This window comes from Maylandia zebra, linkage group LG17 (assembly GCF_041146795.1).
Source record: "Maylandia zebra isolate NMK-2024a linkage group LG17, Mzebra_GT3a, whole genome shotgun sequence".
Classification (NCBI taxonomy): domain Eukaryota; kingdom Metazoa; phylum Chordata; class Actinopteri; order Cichliformes; family Cichlidae; genus Maylandia; species Maylandia zebra.
In genome coordinates this window covers 8,154,659-8,173,932 of record NC_135183.1, presented here as the reverse complement: position 1 = coordinate 8,173,932, position 19,274 = coordinate 8,154,659, and the positions used below count along the sequence as shown (strand labels likewise).

The 19,274-nt window shown below is 41.5% G+C and overlaps 1 protein-coding gene across 13 annotated transcripts in view; it reads right to left on the bottom strand.

Moving 5' to 3' along the window:
- Positions 1–525: 525 nt before the first annotated feature.
- Positions 526–19,274, bottom strand: part of lrrc7 (leucine rich repeat containing 7) — a 149,093-nt gene continuing 130,344 nt past the window's right edge. For 6 of the 13 annotated variants that reach the window (XM_076875655.1, XM_076875651.1, XM_076875652.1 and 3 more), the window contains 11 exons: positions 18,933–19,188; positions 18,475–18,825; positions 17,971–18,213; positions 16,073–16,285; positions 14,692–14,859; positions 12,906–13,025; positions 12,561–12,771; positions 12,123–12,373; positions 10,623–10,715; positions 6,862–6,936; positions 526–4,173 (listed from right to left, as the gene is read on the bottom strand). In XM_076875655.1, the coding sequence (XP_076731770.1) occupies positions 4,063–4,173; positions 6,862–6,936; positions 10,623–10,715; positions 12,123–12,373; positions 12,561–12,771; positions 12,906–13,025; positions 14,692–14,859; positions 16,073–16,285; positions 17,971–18,213; positions 18,475–18,825; positions 18,933–19,188 (2,092 nt within the window). In that variant the 3' untranslated portion in view covers positions 526–4,062. Of the gene's footprint in view, positions 4,383–6,861; positions 6,937–10,622; positions 10,716–12,122; positions 12,374–12,560; positions 12,772–12,905; positions 13,026–14,691; positions 14,860–16,072; positions 16,286–17,970; positions 18,214–18,474; positions 18,826–18,932; positions 19,189–19,274 lie in introns of all 13 variants that reach the window. The other 7 variants (XM_076875657.1, XM_014408550.3, XM_076875654.1 and 4 more) reach the window with 6 other exon arrangements.

The following is a 19,274-nucleotide window of genomic DNA, read 5'->3' as shown; positions in this document are numbered from 1 at the left end:
ACACACTGTGAGGCACCTGTCAGAACTCGGCTGACCCTCTGCGATCTACAGCTCAGATAAGTGTCAAGAATAGATGAGATGGATGGATCAAGAGGGATGAAGAGGAGTCAGGCTGTTAGCCTAATGGACAGAGAGACAAAGGAGCATCTGCAGAGATGATGAGAGGCCCTGCTGAGTTTAATCCACAGAGGTAACTGTAATCTCCCACAGACCTGCTGAGGCGATCCTCATCACTGTCTTTTCCTTCACATAATTTATCCATCGGTTCCTTTTCTTTTCCCATTTCACTTTTTCCCATATTCACCTTTCACCATCTTCTCTGTTCTGTTCAGCTTCTTTCACTGCAGCATTACTTTCATTCCTTATTCTGGCCCCTGCATTTCCCGCATCTGCATTTGAACTCATTTTTTTCCTCACTCCTTTCTCCTGCCTCCCCTTTTCCTTACGCATAAATATGGAAAGAAAAGTGTTGTTTTATTCCTCCACCCTCCTAAAAACAGCTCAGTGCACCAGGAGAAGCCCATATTACCAATAGTGACATTTTTATTATTTGTACAATAGAGACTTTAGTACATTATTCAAAACACTTCTTATATACTGAAAAAATGGTACGTCCCAAAGCCCAAAATGGCTCCAGTATAATCGCTGCACAGCATTTTTTCAATTTTATACATATATTATTTTTTGTAAAAACTGTATCTTAAATAGTATGTACAGATAGCGTCTGCAAAATGCATTCTAAACACATGATATATATTATATATACTTCGGCAATTACATTTCTCCGCATTAATACTCAAACTTAAAACTGGAAGGATTTCAACTTGCATGTGCAAATAAATAAAGAAATAAATAGTTTCTGTTAAATCGTCACTAAAATTTGTCCAACTTATAAACTCGACAGCGTTTCTCTCTTCGGAGGTCAAAGTACTTTTTGTCACACAACAGAAGAAGCAGCATTCAAGTTGGGTAGGTGTAGGTACTGCAGAAAGCATGAGTACATTCACAATCAATATGAGTCATTTTTAAATTGGATTTCATTCACAGCTATGTACAGTGACACCGCCCTCATTTGTTCAGCTCTTTTAGCAGTTTAAACACATAGAAAATGACTGAATTTTTTTTAAATAGTCATATACATATATATAATATATATTTGTATAACACAAATTCACAATTACAGTAGAAATACATTTTATACAGTTTTGGATAGTACATGTGTAGGTCTCCAAGTCATACTGTGCGTACTTCCATCCATAACTTTGTTATAAGTGTCATTATAAAATATCACAATTTTTGAGCAAAGCTAAGGTATATCAATATATTTAGAAAGAATTACCTGAAACATGTAGTAAAAAATAATTATATTATCAAACCTTTTACTCTGTTCTCATCACAATATCTTTGATATTTCAAACTCTGAATAGGGTCGGGGTAGGTACCTGTGGTTAAATCTCCTAACCACATGATTAAACTGTGCCGTGTTGTGTCTCCTATTGACAAAGTGATGGAAATCGTATTTGGAGAGTTGGCACAAAAAGGGTACCTGTCAAGTGAAATCAAAAGGACAGTGAAGGATGGTTCGCTCCGGATGAAACATCAGATGTTATGCAGAACAGAACAAAACTCACTGCCATGAAATGCCTTCAAGACCCATGGTGCATTTACATAAAGACAAAAAGAGACTCTGTATTTTAGTCAGTATATCTTCTCAAGCGTGACTATAAAAGTCAGACTACAGAGCAAAGGCTTTCAATCTCTGTTTTGGTGTTTTGTTTTTTTTCCTCTTTTTGCTTTTTTACATAGAGTCTATTGCTACGGTGGCCCTGAGAGGTCAAATGCACTGCAATTTTAGGAAACTTTGGCAAATGGAATAAGGCTGCAAAAGCTAAAAATCAAACAAAAAAACAAAAAAACCCTCACAAAACACAACGGAAGTGTTTTGGGGACACAATAGCATGACGGAACAGCTGCCGACGTGAGAAGCTAACAGTGATCGGCTAATAGCAAACATATATTTATGTTATTATGCGATTTAAACACACAGTACCTTGCATTTGTTTTCCCCTCACAAGAATCCTCCACTTCGTTTAAGCGTGTGTCGGTGCAACCCTTCGCATGTTTTGGTTCTGTCACATTATTATCTCCCCTAATACACTTCCATTGTGTTCTTCCAAGATTTTTTCTTTCGTGACCTTTTGTAGCATTTTTCTGTTTGCAGATGTTTTCTTAAATTGCAGTACTGTTGACCCATCAGGTCCACCGTAACTTTCATTTTCCCTGCTCTTTTAAATAGTTTGAGCATTTACCAGCAAATTCAGCAAGCCTTCCGTGTATGCCGAGTATCAATCAGCACCACCTTTTACAATTCATGTGTAACCGAAAGCACATGTGACACAAATCAGATGTTTCCCCGATTGTCAAAAAAAGAGACGATATCTGATTTATCCTCCTAAAATGAAACCTTGCAGATGCTTGTAGGGGCATTAGTGTCTCACACTGCTTTCCACAGGAAGGCCGAAGGTCAGGAGACTTCAGCAGAGGAGATGCTGAAGCCGGGTCAACGACTATAGAACAGCTTACCGGCTCATTGAAGCCACGTTTTTGATTTTAGTGTGTGCTGGGCCACAAAGAGGTAAAGCTCTGATATTGTTGTAAATACAGCCGAGGAGGCTGCATATGGCACAGATCAACAAGCAGCACTTAGTGCTTTAATACGTCTAGAGTCTTCTAGAGAGTAGAGACAGCCATTTTCTGTTGGCTTCTGGACATCTGTCAGTGTCCAGTGATGTAAAAGCATGCTGTGACTTTATAAACACATCAAAAGGGATGTGACATCACTGCACAACATAAGACAGGACTTTAAAAAGATGGCACCGTTAATATTAATGGACCAGTTTTATAATGGAAATGATATTCTAAAATGAGGGATGCATTATGCAACATTGCAGAGAATAGATATGTGTAATTTTATGTGTGTATTTGCCTGTTAGTTTATGTGCATGGCAGTGTGTGTAAACATTAGCATGACTTGCTCAATAGATGGCACTGCAGGACAAGTAAGGCTCTGCTGAAAAGCTCAATGGGCCGAGCCTCAGAAATATTGCTTTAGCTCCTTTCAGCACAGCTGTGCAAGCAACAGCTTTTTTTAAGAGAAAAAAAACAAAAAAACAAGTAGCAGTGATGAACTATGAAAAGTGTTTTCTATACAGATAAAACGGTGATATACTCTTTAGAAAACCATTTGAAGAAACGACCCCTGTATTTCCACAGGAGGGAATTGAGAATATAGTTTATCAACAATAATCATAAGAATCATAAACTTTTAAGAGCTGTCTGCTCAGGCCCCAAGGAGAGTTCTAACAAGCTGAATCTCTATGTATGTACACAAGGCAGAGTCTTAAGTTTCAATTTCTGTACAGTGGAGGCAATAACCTGCAGAACAGAACAAAAAATATATCGGAGGAGTATGAAAATCAAAGACGGTGATAGAAAAAGGACTGAAAAGTGGGGAAAAAGACGGAAGATGCGAAAGAAACAATAAAGCTGTGAAGAACAAGGAAAGCGAACCATGTGCTACACCAAACAAAATACTTTAAATTCACAATGGACGGCAGTGGAGAAAAGAAAGAAAAATATCCCAAAATCTAACTAACCGACAAAAACTACTCAGACTGACCGCTCAGATGGCAGCTTAAATCACAAACCAACCACAAAATCCAAACTGCAGCAGCCCTGTAGGAACTTTAAAGTGTATAGTCCTCTTGCGGTCCGTCCAGCCGTCGATCAGATCAGATCGCTGACCGCCGGTAGACAGAAGAGCCGATATGTTTCCTATGGTACATTTGGCACTGGTATTTGCCTTTGGTCCAGCAATAGGCAAATAAATGTCTGACTGTTCCCTTAAAAATGTTTTAAAAAAACAAAAAAAGGGGGGGAAAATGTGGCTCAATTTTCAGTTCCATAAACCTCCAGAGGAGGGCAGGTGGGATGGCGTGGGATGGCGATGAGCAGAGTAGAGAAGCGTTGCTGTATTTGTTTTGTTTGTTTTTAAAAACTATTTTAGCGCGTGCTGCTGTCTCTCAGAACCATCAAGTCCACCGTCCGCGGGAAACTCTTCAGCAGAGAGACGGCTGTCTCGTGCTCCATGTGTAAAAAACTATGTCCATTAGCCTGCAAGGCAAACACGCAGCACAGTCAACAGCATGTGTGTGGGTGCACGTGTGTATAGAGGTATATGTGCTGCGGCTCGTTTAAGTTTCCCATACACATGTCTATGTGTGAGTGTTTTGTGGAAGGATGGAGGGTCACTGCCATCATTATCTCAGTAACACATCACTGTTGGGAAAAAGAGAGAGAAGAGGAGGAGCTACACAGTCATGCTGTAGAGAGAGAGAGAGAGAGAGAGAGAGAAGGGGTAAAGACAAAAAAGGGCTTTCACATGAATTCATCCAGCTACACTGTAAGTCTGTGGAAAGAAGATGAAGGGGGAGGAGAGAGGGAAACATGAAAGGAATGGCACATGGGGGGTGAGGGAGGCTGAGCTATTACCGTAAAGCACTGACGTCTTATTTTGACCTCAATCCATCTCAATAAAATGCGTGTAGCGTGGTGCGAGAGTGCGATTTCTACTGTTGCTGTTTACTGTTTATTGATTCAATTGGACTGCTTTACATGGGAGGCGGATGTTCAATTATTATTTGGCTGATGGGGAAAACATTGCTGCGAGGCACATCAATCCAAATAACTTGTACTTGCGTACTTACATCGTTTTACTCCTATTTACTTCAAATGAAACCATGTTAGATTGTGTTCATGGGTAAAAATACATTTTAAAAAAATAACCCACCTGCTGTGTTCAGGTGCTTTCAAATCTAAGGCCTCGGCTGAAGCTATTTTATATTAAGAACAGCTTTCTAATAATGTGAAGACGTAACCCATGGATTTCTACTGATCATTGAAATTGTTTATTCAAGTGGTCGCTAGTCCTAAAACATGGACGTTTATTGACTTAATTAGAAATCATCACAAGCCACTTATATTGTACCTGATATTCAGGCTTTTTCTGACATCCTGCTTCTGGAGTTCAGTAAATAACTGTGGTCAAACAGTGAGTTTTCACTGCTTCACTGGGCGTTATGTAAGGATTAAAATTAAAATTATACGGGAGGAAACTATAAGGACGGGCATTCTCTGGGTCGTCTGGGTTGCAGACCACATAATGTAAAGCAGAATTCATCCAGCGAACATGCAGGAAGCTGACCTTTACAATGTGTAGTAGAGCACAAAGATTATTTATCATCAGATCCTGACCCATCCGCGTGTTAATGAAGTCGCTGTTTATCGCATTCGCAAATGTGCGCATTACTTCTTTTTCTGTGTGAGGCTGAAGATACTCAATTGAATTAAATTTTATTTATATAGCAACAAACCACAACAACGGTTGCCTCAAGGTGCTTTTTACTGCAAGGTTGCACTGAGACATTAATCTAACACACTTCAGATCTGTTTGAGCTCCAGAAGCTGTATTTTGACAGCCCTTTAAATTTGGTTGGTAATGGATGTAAAACCACAGATCAGTAAAAAAAAAGAAAAAAATAGTTCATTGCAGTCAAACTGCTGGAAGAGCAGACACCCAACACACTTTAATTGTATATCAACCTCTCTGTAGAAATGGGACTAACAAAAGAAACAGTGTTCACTGGAAAAACTAACTTCACAGCCTTTAAAAAGTGTGCATACCCCTCATACTGGGATTCTCCCTACACATTAAGTTTGGCTCATTTCAATTCTGCTCTGTTTCATTAAAACACCAGTTTCAGTGAGGACCAGAAATATTAAACATTCACGGTGAGGACTCAGTGAAGAGCTGCAGGACAAAGTCAAAGCTTTAAACCGTGCGCCTATGCAAATTACACACTTGTTCTGATAACCTCTCCTCTTCCCATTAAACAAATTAACACTTCTAACAGCAACTATCACAGCCACACAGGGTCCAAAATTGACATGCTTCCTTTTGGTGCTAAATTCAGTGCAATTTGCAGAAAACTAAGCTGTACGTCTTAGTAGATCACATTTGTGTGATTCAATACCCTCCTCCCAACATTCTGTGCTCTGATGGCATTTCACAAGTGAACAAAACTAACACTGCACCTTTGTAGGAAATACCAACCAATAGCTATTTAAAGCAAAAAGAGGGGTTTTTTTTCCATTTGTAAAAATCTCCTGTGCCATTTTATTTATTTCCCACGCTTGAAAAACTACAATGGCGAACCTGTATATCTGCAATTACCCTACCTTTATCCTGTGTATAAGATGTCCAGTTCAACTGTTTTACATTTTATGGGATTTAAATGCTCTTTGTAATTTGCTTTAGGATGATCTCCAGTGACAGGTTCAGGTGCCTGTCAGTTTTGTTTATCCGAGTAGATTAGAAGTCAGTTCAGCTGTTTTTATGAGATTACATGTGCTCCATTTGTAACTTTTACTGCAATTTCAGCTTTTCCCATTGTCATTACAGCAATGAATAACAAATGACACATTGCTAAAAGCTACTTAAATCTGACTGTGATCTTTGACTCAAAGGCGCACGGGTGTATGTGGGGGGTGGTGCTTGATATTTTGAGGTGGCACGCACGCACACACACACATACAGGTAGAATATTTAGCAGGAAAGCCTTACACACACACACACACACACACACACACACAATCTACAGTTAACATAAAGATTCAGTAGGATGACTACACCCTTGCTTTTCACCTCACAGTTTAATAAGAAAAAAGGGTGGGGCTGGGAATGGAAGGGACAAGATGTGGATGTTTGTGATGTCTATGTGATGGCGAGTGAGTGGGTGTTACCTGCAGTATCTTGTCTCCGGGCTGCAGGGCGGAGGCGGCAGGCCCGTCATGCTGTACCCTAGTAACAAAGATACCCTATAAGTCAAAATGATACACCGTTAGGACAACACAGGGACACGATGGTTTAGAATCTTTGCCTTCTCATTCTCAACTCAATATCCAACCCTCCCAATAAATAAATAAATAAATAAATCACTTTTAAATATATGGCCAGTTCATCAAAGCATTCTCTTTGTTCACAATTTGGAGAGGCATGCAAATACTGCATACATATTTTGACACTGAAACTGTTATGTTGTAAGGTGCTTGTGTTTCCTTCAGATTAGCGGCTCTCTTAAAATTTACAAACACTGGGTGATAAAGCCCTCCCGAAGAGACAAAAAAGATTTAGCAGCTCTTTTTAACAATATAGACTTGGCATATATATAAATATATAAATATATACAGTAAATATTTAAAGATTATGGGAAGAAGAGTAGACGTGGGATGGGTTTCTCACTATGGGAAGGAAGTAGGTCGCGGGCAGGGCAGAAGAAAAATTCATCCCCCATATTTTCCCTCAATAACCCAAGGCAGAGATTGTAAAAACACCAACATCTTTTCACCGAGAGCTGAAAGATGTTTTTGGACACAGAAAGTGTAGGACAATGCACCTGTATCGACTCAACACGGTTCAACAGGTTGTGTTGAACACACGGATATATTTGCCATAGAGAGGTGACAAATAGGACGTGTAGTAGTGAGAGTGCAGCAGCACCTACATACTACAGTCTGTGAGAGAGAATGCAAGAACAAACACATATATTGCATGTTAAACAATTCCACAGGGGAAGGGTTAGTTCAGTGACTCCACGTGAAAACAGTGACATTTAGTATACAGTGAGCCTCATGCATGCATATACAGATAAAATAATTTCTTCACCAGGATACAAACTGGTTTCATTTTGCCTGCAAAATGCTGTGTACGACGCCGTTATTTGTGTCCATTCTTTACGGCGTCGGCACCTCGAACGGGTACGACAGCGTGGCCTTTCTGATCTAATATGAAGCTCACTGTACTTTACAAAAAAGTTTAGTAGGGGCTAAAACTGTGTAGCATTAGTCACACCAATTAAACATTTACACACAACAGAGCAGTTGCACACAGAGCTGCAGCATCTTGCAAAATCCTTCCATCTCCAAAAAAAACTTCTACACAATCGGGAACAATATTAGTAATGTTTCACACGGGGATTTTAGACTTTTCCTTTAAACATGTAACATGTGTTTGTATCTCAGCAGCTCAGTGCGCAACAACAGTACATCTAACAACAGAAGGGACAGAAAATTGGATTTTCAAATGTTCCTGACCCAGATTTAACAAAAAGAAAACATAATAAAATCCGTGTTCTGATCCTTAAAACCTTCAGTCTTCTGTTCTTAAACCGACCCTGAGAAGCTCAAAGATCAAAGCCCAGATCCCAATCTGGTCGATACATGAACTAATTCCCTGTCTCTGCTTGCCGAGTCCTAATTAGGCAGACGTAAAACTGGCCCAGTGGCTTAGAGGGCCTCAGTGAGTCCTGTAAGTCCAACATCGAGGCTATTATCATCATTGCTTCTTTTTAGACACCTGTTGATGACTTCTGATAGATTTTTGAAAGAGGAAAAAATTTATCATCAGGTACATGAGAGCGGTACTTAAAGAGGTATATTTTGTAAACTTTCAATTATTTGGAGATCTAGCCTGGAGATTATTCTGTTTCTCTGCAAAAAACAGAGACAGATAAAGCTACATTTTTAAAGAAGGTATTTTTTTCTGTTAGGTAAAGAGTTAAAAGCAAATATAGATTTAATTATTTTGTATAGTTGTGTTATATTTGGTGGTTTTGATACCAATTTCCTACTGTACCATCTGTGATTCACCTGGACATGTGGGCATGTCCCAGACCCATCAAAGCATGAGTGCAAATAACAAGCTGTCCACCAGGGGGAGCCACAGCCCTGTGGAATAGCCACAGCTGTAGTAGGCTCTGGGGATCCAAAACCACAGATGTATAATTTAGTAGTCAAGCTGTTTTCAAACATACAGCCCTTGTTAACTCTTTCACCTCGAGTTCATCTGAAAGCTAACACTGGCTTTAACCAAAAATAGCTGCAAACACATCAGACGACAAACAGATACACTCTCACGAATAGGCCAGAAAAGAGATTCAAAGAATAATCAAAGGCATCTGCTTCTAGTTTGAGTTGAATTTGGTGACAAATTGACGCCCGAGGTGACTACCGCTGATAAAACTCCGAAGCACCCGTTAATGGCTTCCGCTTGATGCCTCTCACGTGTGAATGAAACAACAGCGAGAACAAGGATTCAGAGGAGGATGCTTGTAACAGTTGCGGTTGTATCCCGGCACTGTAACTTTGACAGCAGACAAATATCCTCCATCTGCTCCCTCCATGTGACCCTGTGGGTTAGTTAGATAAAGCAGACATACAGTCTATATAACATGACACAGGGGACATCTAAATCAATATTTCACTTTAGAACATTTCCTTTGAACCATACATGCTGACGACTCAGTGGGAATCACTGCGAATATCCAGCAGATGAGCAGTGACTGACTGACACGTCCACTTTCGCCATTCGCCGGACGCCACAGTATGTATGGTAAAAGCAAGCGTTCGGTTCTAAAGTGAAACGTCACCAAGTGTTCCACAATGCCCACTGCTCCACACTAACTGGATAGATAACGTAACCTTATCTCGTATTCCTCTGACAAAATGTTCATCTGCATTGACTCCATTTTCTGCCCGTGTAACGCGGCATTAATAATGTACAAACTGCAGCTAGTGCAAGACCTATGGATACAAGCAGAGGAGGGAGGATTAAAATAACTGCACGAGTCAGCAACTGTTTCACCAGTTGTCTGCTTCAAAAACTAAAATGATGAACTGACAGTTTCCACATAATCAGTCTACTCCCGACTCGGAAGAAACTTCCCCGTTTGTTGCAAGGGTGCAATGGAAAGCACTCTTTCTGTGTGCTTTCTATTTATAGGGCAGTCGTCTCCTCTGTTGCTCAGAATAACAGTCAGTCAAAATCTGTCATATAACCCTGTCCTTAGATCAAAGTGGTGAACATCTGAAATCACCCACGGTGTCCCAGAACTGAGCAGCTTTCCCAAAATAGCAGTCAGAGCACCACGAGCAGCATCGCTCCTTTAGACTGACTGCAGCAGTGTGTTTCTAGGACAGACTGCCATGTGCAGCAGGCCTTGGGGAGCTGCAACCCCAACAGGCTCTCTGTCCTGGCATACACTGACAGACACTGTCAGACTCAGAAGTAGGAATGATAAGAGAGTTTGGCTTATCTTATATTTGCATGCATGTGGACATAGCTGTTTAAAGTTTGCTGACCAACCAAACAAGGAGCTTTGCCCTGGATGCTGTGCAGGTATTTAGATCACATCAAAACAACCCTAAAATTAAAGTATGTCAGACTCAAGTATCATAATCACTAGTGAGTCTAACAATGCTCAGATTTAGTTTTGGAAACACCCCCAATCACACCTTAGTGTTTCTTTACCAAATTAATAGCACAGCCCTACATGTAACATTATGCACTCAAACACACCCACAGCTAACCACGTTAAGCGGTTGCCCCACAGACAGACAAACAGACAGAGAAAGAAAACACTGCAGTAACAAGCAGCAGTTTCCATGGCAACTCTGAGGTAAAACCGGGAGGCTGCGATTGGCTGGCAGGCCGGGTCAGGTCGTACCATGTCGGAGGGTTTGAAGGGGTTCCCCTGGCCACTGATGCCACCAGAGATACTGAAACCGAGACCAGGGTTCTTCTCTATTCTCACGCACAGCTACAGAGAGAGGAGGGAGAGATACAGGAAGAAAAGAAAAGAAAAGACAAGACAACAACTGAAAGTGAAATACAAAGTTGTGAAAAATCACCGCACAGACAGACAGTGACCAGACAACATGTGGAAGTGCGCTCGTGTGTGACGGGCAATATGTTTTGGCACCTATGCTGTATTGGAGGTCTTTTATGGAGCAACAGCTGAGGCACTGAGATCTTTGCTTTTTGTTTAGATCTTCAGGTTCCCACCTCAACTGGCACTCTAATCTCATGCTTTGAAATGTCTAATCTAATTTAATCCCATCTCTGTCACTTTTTAAAATGTTTCAGCCCAGGCTGTTGCAGTCAAGTGGCTAAAATTGCATTTAGAAGCATGAGATATCTCAAGATTTCCCCCTTTAGTTGACTGCTGCCTTGTATTGGTCTAATCCAAGAGCAAAGCAAGGTCTGCAGTTTAAAAGTTAATCTTGTACGGGCGGGAAAATTGCAATTTCCCAAATGGCCAGTTGAGGCTGGCTCCAAAAGTGAGTAAATTCCCCATGGATTCCAATGTTGGCCTAGTTTATATCAGAAAAAAAAACATGTTTACAGCCTGTCAAAAGCTACACATCTAGACTTGGTTTTTGGTTCTGGTCAGCCCATCCAAGTCTGTAAATCTGTAAATTAATATTTCAGCATCTTGTTTTTAATTGTAATTAGCACAAACTAGCAGCCACTAGTAGGTATTTGTATGATATACACATCAAATCTTTGAATAAACCTAGCTAGTCTGTGAGAGAACACTAACTAGTGTTAGCTGATAAGTTAGTGTTCCACCCTTTTGGTTTCATCCAAAGAAAGGTGGTGAAGGATGGCGCCGTAATCGTCAAGCTTCAACACAGAACTCCAAAAAACCACTGTGTGATGCCACAGGGGCAAAGTCTAGCTTTCTTTTTATTAACAGAGTGAGTGCTACTGTGAAAATGTAACTCCGGTAACTATGGTTATATCTGGTATCAATAAATTCTCCTTGCGAAACTGAGCATCTAATCTGAACCCTCCGTGTCCTCCTATTAATGAAACTGATGTAAACAAGCACTAATCACTCTATGAGAGATTAGTTTGCGGGTTAGTTACCAAACAGCGGATCATGGAGATTAAGGGGAACTATTTTTCCAGTAAAGATAGAGCTAAACAAAGCTGAAATTAGTTACTGAGAGGTAACCCTACATGCAGGAGCATATTTATTCCATCAAAGCATTCACATTTACTGCTACGGAAATATCCCTTCCCCTATACTGCATACGTAATAGTAGTATAAGTAATACTGTATATAGTAATATTAGAAGAGCCCATTTTTGAAAAGACCTCCAATATTGCTTTCGGTGTGGTTGGTGCAGGCAGACACATGAACAGACAGACAGACAGATACCTGCTCCTGAAAACCATCCGTGCTCTTCTGGCCTTTAGTCTGCAACAGGCAGCGAGCGCTCTGAGGCCGTGGGTTGGTGTGGGTGGTCATAACGACCTGGTTGCTATGGCCCATGCCCTGGTTGACATGGTACTGAGGATTGGTAGCGGGCTGATGGGAGGTGTGAGAGGTATGGGGGTTGTACTGGGGTTGGTTTCCGGATTGGGACAGGGCCATAGGCAGACCACCGCTGGGGTAGGCCTGTCCAGGGGCTGTATGGAGAAAAACAGGCTGGTAGCATCTAACTCTAAAACAAAGCTTCTAAAATAGATATGTGTACATGCTGTTAATGTGAGGCCCATGGATTACTGCTGCTAATCAAGATTTCTACATTCTTGCTTAAAAAAGTCTCCTTGTGAACATTTATAAATAGAAATAAAATGATTTTATTGCCAATACCCTGGGACATGTTGCCTTGGTACTGTCCCGGCCCCCCAGACGGAACCACTGACAGCTGCATCCCTTGGTTGTATTGGCCTCCTTTGTTCATCATCCCATCGTAGCCCTGCTGACCCACCACACGATGAGGTGTAGTGGCCGAGGAGGAGGAAGAGGAAGTGACGATCATGGTGTTGTGTGATTGATGGGAAGGGTTATGGGAATGGGCGCTCTGTGGAAGGAGAGCGGGAATACATGTAACGTGTGATTAAGAGTAATTGCACAAATAGTTATCTTTATCACTGAGAAGATGCTCAGCATAAAAACAGAGATGAGATGCTTCACTGAGATGTGAACAGGTCTCACCTTTTTTAACAGGTTGTCAGGTGGGACGTCCCTCCTGCCTAGTGAATAGGGAGCCCACTGGTTGCTTCCTGACACCCCCTCCTGGTCATTGTCCAGCACGCCACCCTGCTGAGACGGGGTCTGAAAGAGACAAAGTGGTCATTACTGACAATGAACATTAAACTCTAGCTACCCCAGTCATGTCTTCCTATTATCTCCTGGAGTTTCAGACAGCTCATCTGAGATTCAGTTGGAAGAATGAACAGAGCTGGAACAGATTTTTCTCCTTCGAGATGAAGTCATGTTAGGCGGTGATAAAACCTGTGATATCGTGCTCAACGTGAACAGATTGTTTTTATGATTCCCCCTTTTTCTCACACCAAAAGCCCCCCTAAAAACCCGCTTAAATGAGAGGAGTTTTTCAGAAAAAACCTTGAAAAATTGTAACACAAAATGCCAATGGAGTCTAAGTAAAATGCCCTTCAAAATAAAAGTAACACATTTCAACAGGCGTTAATTTTACTTAGACTCCATTTCCATTTTGTGTAGCACTTTTCCCCAGTTGTACTACTTTTGCAGACAAATCACCATCTTCCATATAAACTGCTGGCAAACGATGGCAACCTGCAACCTATTTCAACCAGTGACTGGCAGCAACCTCCTACAAATACTCGAGAAGTGACTGCAGAATACACAGTTTTTCTTAGTGACCAACTGGTGGTTGCTAGATTGTCACCATCTGGTCCCCAGGCCTGTGTGACTGAAGCCTAAATGAGCCGTGCCCACATCAAACCACTGAGATATTCACAGAAATAGCGACTGAAACTTTAAAAAGTTTGAAATAGCAATTTGGTCTATTGCCATTTCAGATACTGATGTTTATAGTTTATATTGGGGGTTTTTTGCTGTTGCAAAGAAACAAAGAATGTGTCTTTAAAAAAAGTACTTGTTTTCACCTTCTAAGACATCATCAGCGATGGCTCCAACCCTAACTATAGCCACCCCCCCCCCTTTTTTAAAATTTTTTTTAAAAAGAGTCAATTCTATCTGTCTCCAAAATATAGAGTAAATATAGACTCATGAGTGCTAGGCTATCACCTAGCACTCATGAGTCAGACCTTAGAGGGTTAAAGTCATTCTGCCCTTCCTCTGGGCCTCTAAACCAGTCCAAAACCGATAATTAATGATTATCAGAAAATCAATGGGCACTACATTCAGAAGATGTCAGCTTCATAAGGCTGATGTGATATTGAAACAATATATTGGTTTATCCCTGGAAAAATAACCTGAGTAGTAATCTGTTTGTTTTCCAGAGTTTAGTGCCACTTCGTGGAGAAATGACAGCGATATTAAAAGCTGGTAACAGCTAAGCTGGCCTAAGATGATTGAAAACGCTGTAAATGAGGAATGCCTAACATGTGTCAGACAAAATTTGACAGACAGACTGTGACTGCTGCAAGAAAGGAAAAACAAGTTTCTGTTTGTTGTTATGGTAAGTGACATATTTCAAGTTTTAAATCCTTTAAAACAAGCCACCACCAGGCTGCCACACTGGGCACTGAATGATTTCAAGTCATGCTGAGAAAAAAAACAAAAAAACCCACGGGATTTTAATGGCTTTCTCCAATTCTTATTGTTGGGTTGTAGACAGGGAACATATAACAGTGACTAAAATAGATTGCATGGTCATTGTTTTGTTTAAATAATAGTTTGTATTAGCGGCGAGAATGTAAAGAGGGAGTAGCTGAAGTTGTCTTTAATCATATACTGTAAGCATCAGTAACATTGTTCTTGGAGGGATACTCACAGCGTTAGCAGACGGAGGTGGAGGTAGTGGCAGCCAGCGGCCAGCAGAGGGCTCATGCTTAGTGTTATTGTAAAGGTTAAAGTTCAAAGTGCTGCTGCGCCCCTGGCCGTGACCCCCGCCCTGACAGAGCATGCCCAGCGTGAGCGTGTTGTGCTTTAGGACACCACTCTGATTGGAGAAGACAACATCACACGACATGGGTGAATGTGGGGAGGGGGGGAGGAGGAGGAAGGGGCGGAGCCAACACAGCGGGCTGTAGCATGGCGACAACACACTGTGAGCTCCACAAACAAACAAACAACAATAACACTGATAATAACAGATACAACAACAGCAACAACAACAAGAGTGCAGAGCTGCTGAAAGCACAGAGAAATGTTAGCTAGTGATCGGTCAATACACACAGAACAGTGCGTCATACAGGCAACAACAGGTGGATCAGTTCATTCCAACATTTGTATGTAAGGCTTTTAGATTAGCTGTCGCGTAACATATCTGACAAACAATTAAACCAAACCTATAACCAAAAGACTTCATTTTTGATGATGCATCAGGCACCGTGTGATGGGTTTGGTGGATCATATTGTTTAGATTCTGCAGGTTTTTATCTTTTTTTCATAACTGCACGCTCCAGACCTCCTCCCTAGCATGTCTGATTGTCCTGTCTGCTGAGGTACTGCTTCTCAGTAATTAGTTTGACATTTTCAAAAATAGGCTCATTCGCTTTCTTGCTGGGAGTTAGATGAAAGGACTGATAGCACTCTCATGTTTGCAGGTAAGTATAAAACTGGAGGCCAAAGAAAGATAGAAATCCAGAAAACACCATTCAACAGCTCAATCCATCCTCAGTGCTCAAAATGTGAGAATTTGATTGGATTACTTTGCCTTTAGACAGTTTAAGCTGCACTTCAAGTCTGTAGCTTTTTATTTATCAATCTAAAGTATAACTGAGCTGTCACGAAAGTATTTTCCTAAATGTTACTCCTTTGCAGTGATACTATTGCACGATCCTTAACATGTGATTGTGCAAAACAAACAAAAAGGTGAAAATACAGTTTTTTTTCAGCGCCATTAAAATCCTAATATGGAGACGATCCTGCTGACTTTTATTTGTTCACAAAAAGAAAGACGATTTGAGGACACGACAAAAGATCAAAATATTTATCACAATACAGAATTTACTGCGCTGTCTGTCGTAGTGAGTTTGTGGTCGGTCAGGCTGACAGAGTGACGGTGTGAAGTGGAAACACATGAAGCCAGACATGAATCTGGTTAACCTTACAACACAGACTTGCACAAATACACACAGGGAGGGCTTCCGAATGCTTTCTATGTGTACGCGTGTTTCTCTCTTACGTGTGTGTGCACTGCACTGACATACCCTGTCCAGTCGTTTCGCCTCTATGTGCCTGAGTAGCTGTTGCCTCCAGTCGGCAGGCATCTTGGAGGTGATGTCTTCAGGTTTCTGGGGTACAACAGGTCTTACTTTGATGGTGTCATCGGGTGGCTTCTCGGGGCAGGTTGCCAGGGTGTAGTCAGGTGGCATCTTCTCTAGCAGGGCGGCCATGGTGGGACGGGCAGACACCGGACGTGCCTGAACACAAGGGAGTTAATATTTAAACATAAAAATGTACAAGGTTCATAATTAACAAGTGTTCATATTGGAACATTTTGTGGATAAAAAGCTAAATGCAAGACGGAGACCAAGTGTCAGTTTATCAAGTGGCAACAAATTAGTGTTTTTTAGGTATTAAATGACATATGTAATGCTATTTATGATGCTTACAGCTTGTTTCACTCCCACAAAGTGGTTTAAGGACTTAAATAAACAACAGACTAGTACCACTGGATGTTCCTCAGAAGGACTAGAACACTTAAACTGCTGTTTTATTCTGCCAACCACTTGCAATCACAAAAGGAAAGACAGTGTTGGTCAGTTGTTTAAATCAGTATCAACCCTACAGCATGTTACTAGTTCTGTGAGTGTGTACAGATAGGTTTTTGTGTCAATTGTTACTTTACGTGTACTAAAAAGCAGGAAGGACTCAAAACTCAATGCAAAACATTTAATGTATAATAGTCTCACTGTTTGCTTTCTTAGTTTAGCATCGATTTGCGATGGACTGGCAACCTATCCAAGGTGTGCCCTGCCCCTCATCCAATTACAGCTGGGACAGCTTCCAGTCCCAGTATGACCCATAAGAAATTATCACTAAAAACACAGTACTTCTGAGACTAATCGCTATCTGCTTTAAAGGTGTCTTTGGGTGTATGTGTGTGTACATGTGTGAGTGGATAAGTGGATCGATGGACAGACGGAATTACTTTGAAAGGTGATCCAACCGGCAGCTGTTATATTTCAGTCTGGATCAATAGGTGGTCTGATCAACTGAGTGATACTGCTGCTGTTTAGCAAAGCTGGAAATATTACTAATAGCGATCAATGTGATTGGGTCACATGGCACATGTGAACGAAGATAACACAACAGCGATGCAAACATTACACCAGCTGCCTAAAGGTGAGGCTCTTTGTGTAACAGCTGGTGTGTTTTCCAACCTTCAGTTTTGAGTGTTGGCTAATGATGGCAGGAAAAAGACAGCGGCCACAAGCGCTCTATGTAAGCCCTTACGTTCATTCCCATGCCCAGCTTCTTCTTGTTGAAAGGTGCCAGATGAAGTGATCTGCACATCTAATCAGTATGCTGCTGGACACTTCACTGTGACTAATTTGGGAAAGTCTAACTTGAGGGAAATCCAGAATAGCCTGAAGGGATTATTTATGGACGAGGGATCGCCTTCAGAGATATGACTGAGGCAAAGGACACCAGTGCTATGCCTCTTAGTTCGCTACTACAAAAACCTGAACCTGAGTACCTATAAGAAAATGGAAGTGAAACAAAGCTATAATTCTGCATCCTCAAAGAGACGACATAAAAGCAGGCATATTAAAAGCAGGGCAGATTATTCTGCTGTGTTTCTGTGTTGTAACTGAATCACTGTGGCTTTTGACTGCTGACCACACAAAACAAGATATTTGAAAATGTCAGGATGGGATTTTGAAAATGGTGATCTGCCCCTGTTATTGTTTTAAGGCATCTTTAAAGAAGGCAAGTGATACTTAAGTGAACAAAAAGAAACTGGCAGATTTGCCTGTAAGGAAAATAACTGTTAGTTGGAGCCATTATGTTATAACTGTAACATGACTCTTTCACTTTAATACTGCCTCTTTTTAAAGGGCTCAGTTAAGTAGAAACATAAACACACAGACAAACAGTGTACCTGAGATGCTCCGTAGGTCTCGGTGCTGTAACTTCTGGCAGACAGGGGACGCCGCTGAGTCAGGCTCTTGGTTGGATAACCAATCATGGGCTTCTTCTGCTCCTGGTAAGTGGGGTAGTCGTCGTCATAACGACCGTTTCTCTTGTTGTGCAGCATCTGACTCTGGTTGTCGGCCATATTACTCATCGCGGAGTGCTCCATGGGAGTGGAGTAGACAGCCCGGCCATAAAGAGGGGGATCCACCTGAGGGTCACAGATGGGAAGTGAGTGGGAGTTTAAAAAAAACAAAAGTATGAGCTTTCATCCTGGCCTCAAATAAATGCATGGGGATGGGGATGACTTTCAAGTAGAGCCTTAACAAAAACTAATTTTGGGTCTTAGGGAATAAATAGTGTTTGAAAGAAACACATTTCTATGATTTACTTTACATTTCAATAAAGTACATGAAAGGGAAAATCACATCCATTTATGGAATATGAGCATTACTTGTTTTGTTGTGCTTACCTGTTGTCTGTACTGAGACTCTTGGAGCGCCTCCTGCTGAGCTTCATGAACCCGTCTGAACAAGGCGAGCTCCGTAGAGCTCACCAGTGAGTCCGCTCTTCTTAGAAATCCTGGTCTGGAGCGCTGACTTGGGATTGGCTGCTGCTGCTGGCTGGGCGGACCATCTTGGTTGATTGGCGACTGGGGGAAAGAAAACATCTCCAAGGGTGGATATGCACGATACCGAGGGCTCACTAGCTCTTTGGGTAGTGTCTTCCCTGGTTGGTTGAGGTACTCCAAAGCCTTCGATGAGTGGTTGACATAATCTGGTGTGTTTGGGAAAGGGGGAGGGACCCGGCGATCCATGGTCACCTGATTGGTAAGAACAGAATTGTTTGTTTAACTTTGTATTGTTTGGTTTCAATCAGATTATTTTAGTTTTATTGTGTATGTCTAAAAACGTAATATATGAGCGCTACCAATGGTTCACAACTCCATCGAACCTGCGGGTTGTAGTTGTGGTCAAAGTGGTAAGCCTTTTGTGGGATGGCAGGTTTTTGGTTCTGTCTCTGGTTTTGGTCGCCAGATCCGTGTCCGGGGTATCCCATCTCCTCATCTAACATGGGGGCAGACTGTGACCGTGACATGTTGGTCTGCTCCATAGAACCGGGGAGCTCTGGACGGTCCAAACTAGTTTGCTGCTCAATGGATGAACTATAGCTGTCCATGGGAATGCTGCAGAGGAACGTGGCATCATTAGAAATCAACTTCAGTAGCTGCAATCGAGCTTGAGCTTTCTTTAAGAAGAATCAGAACAATAT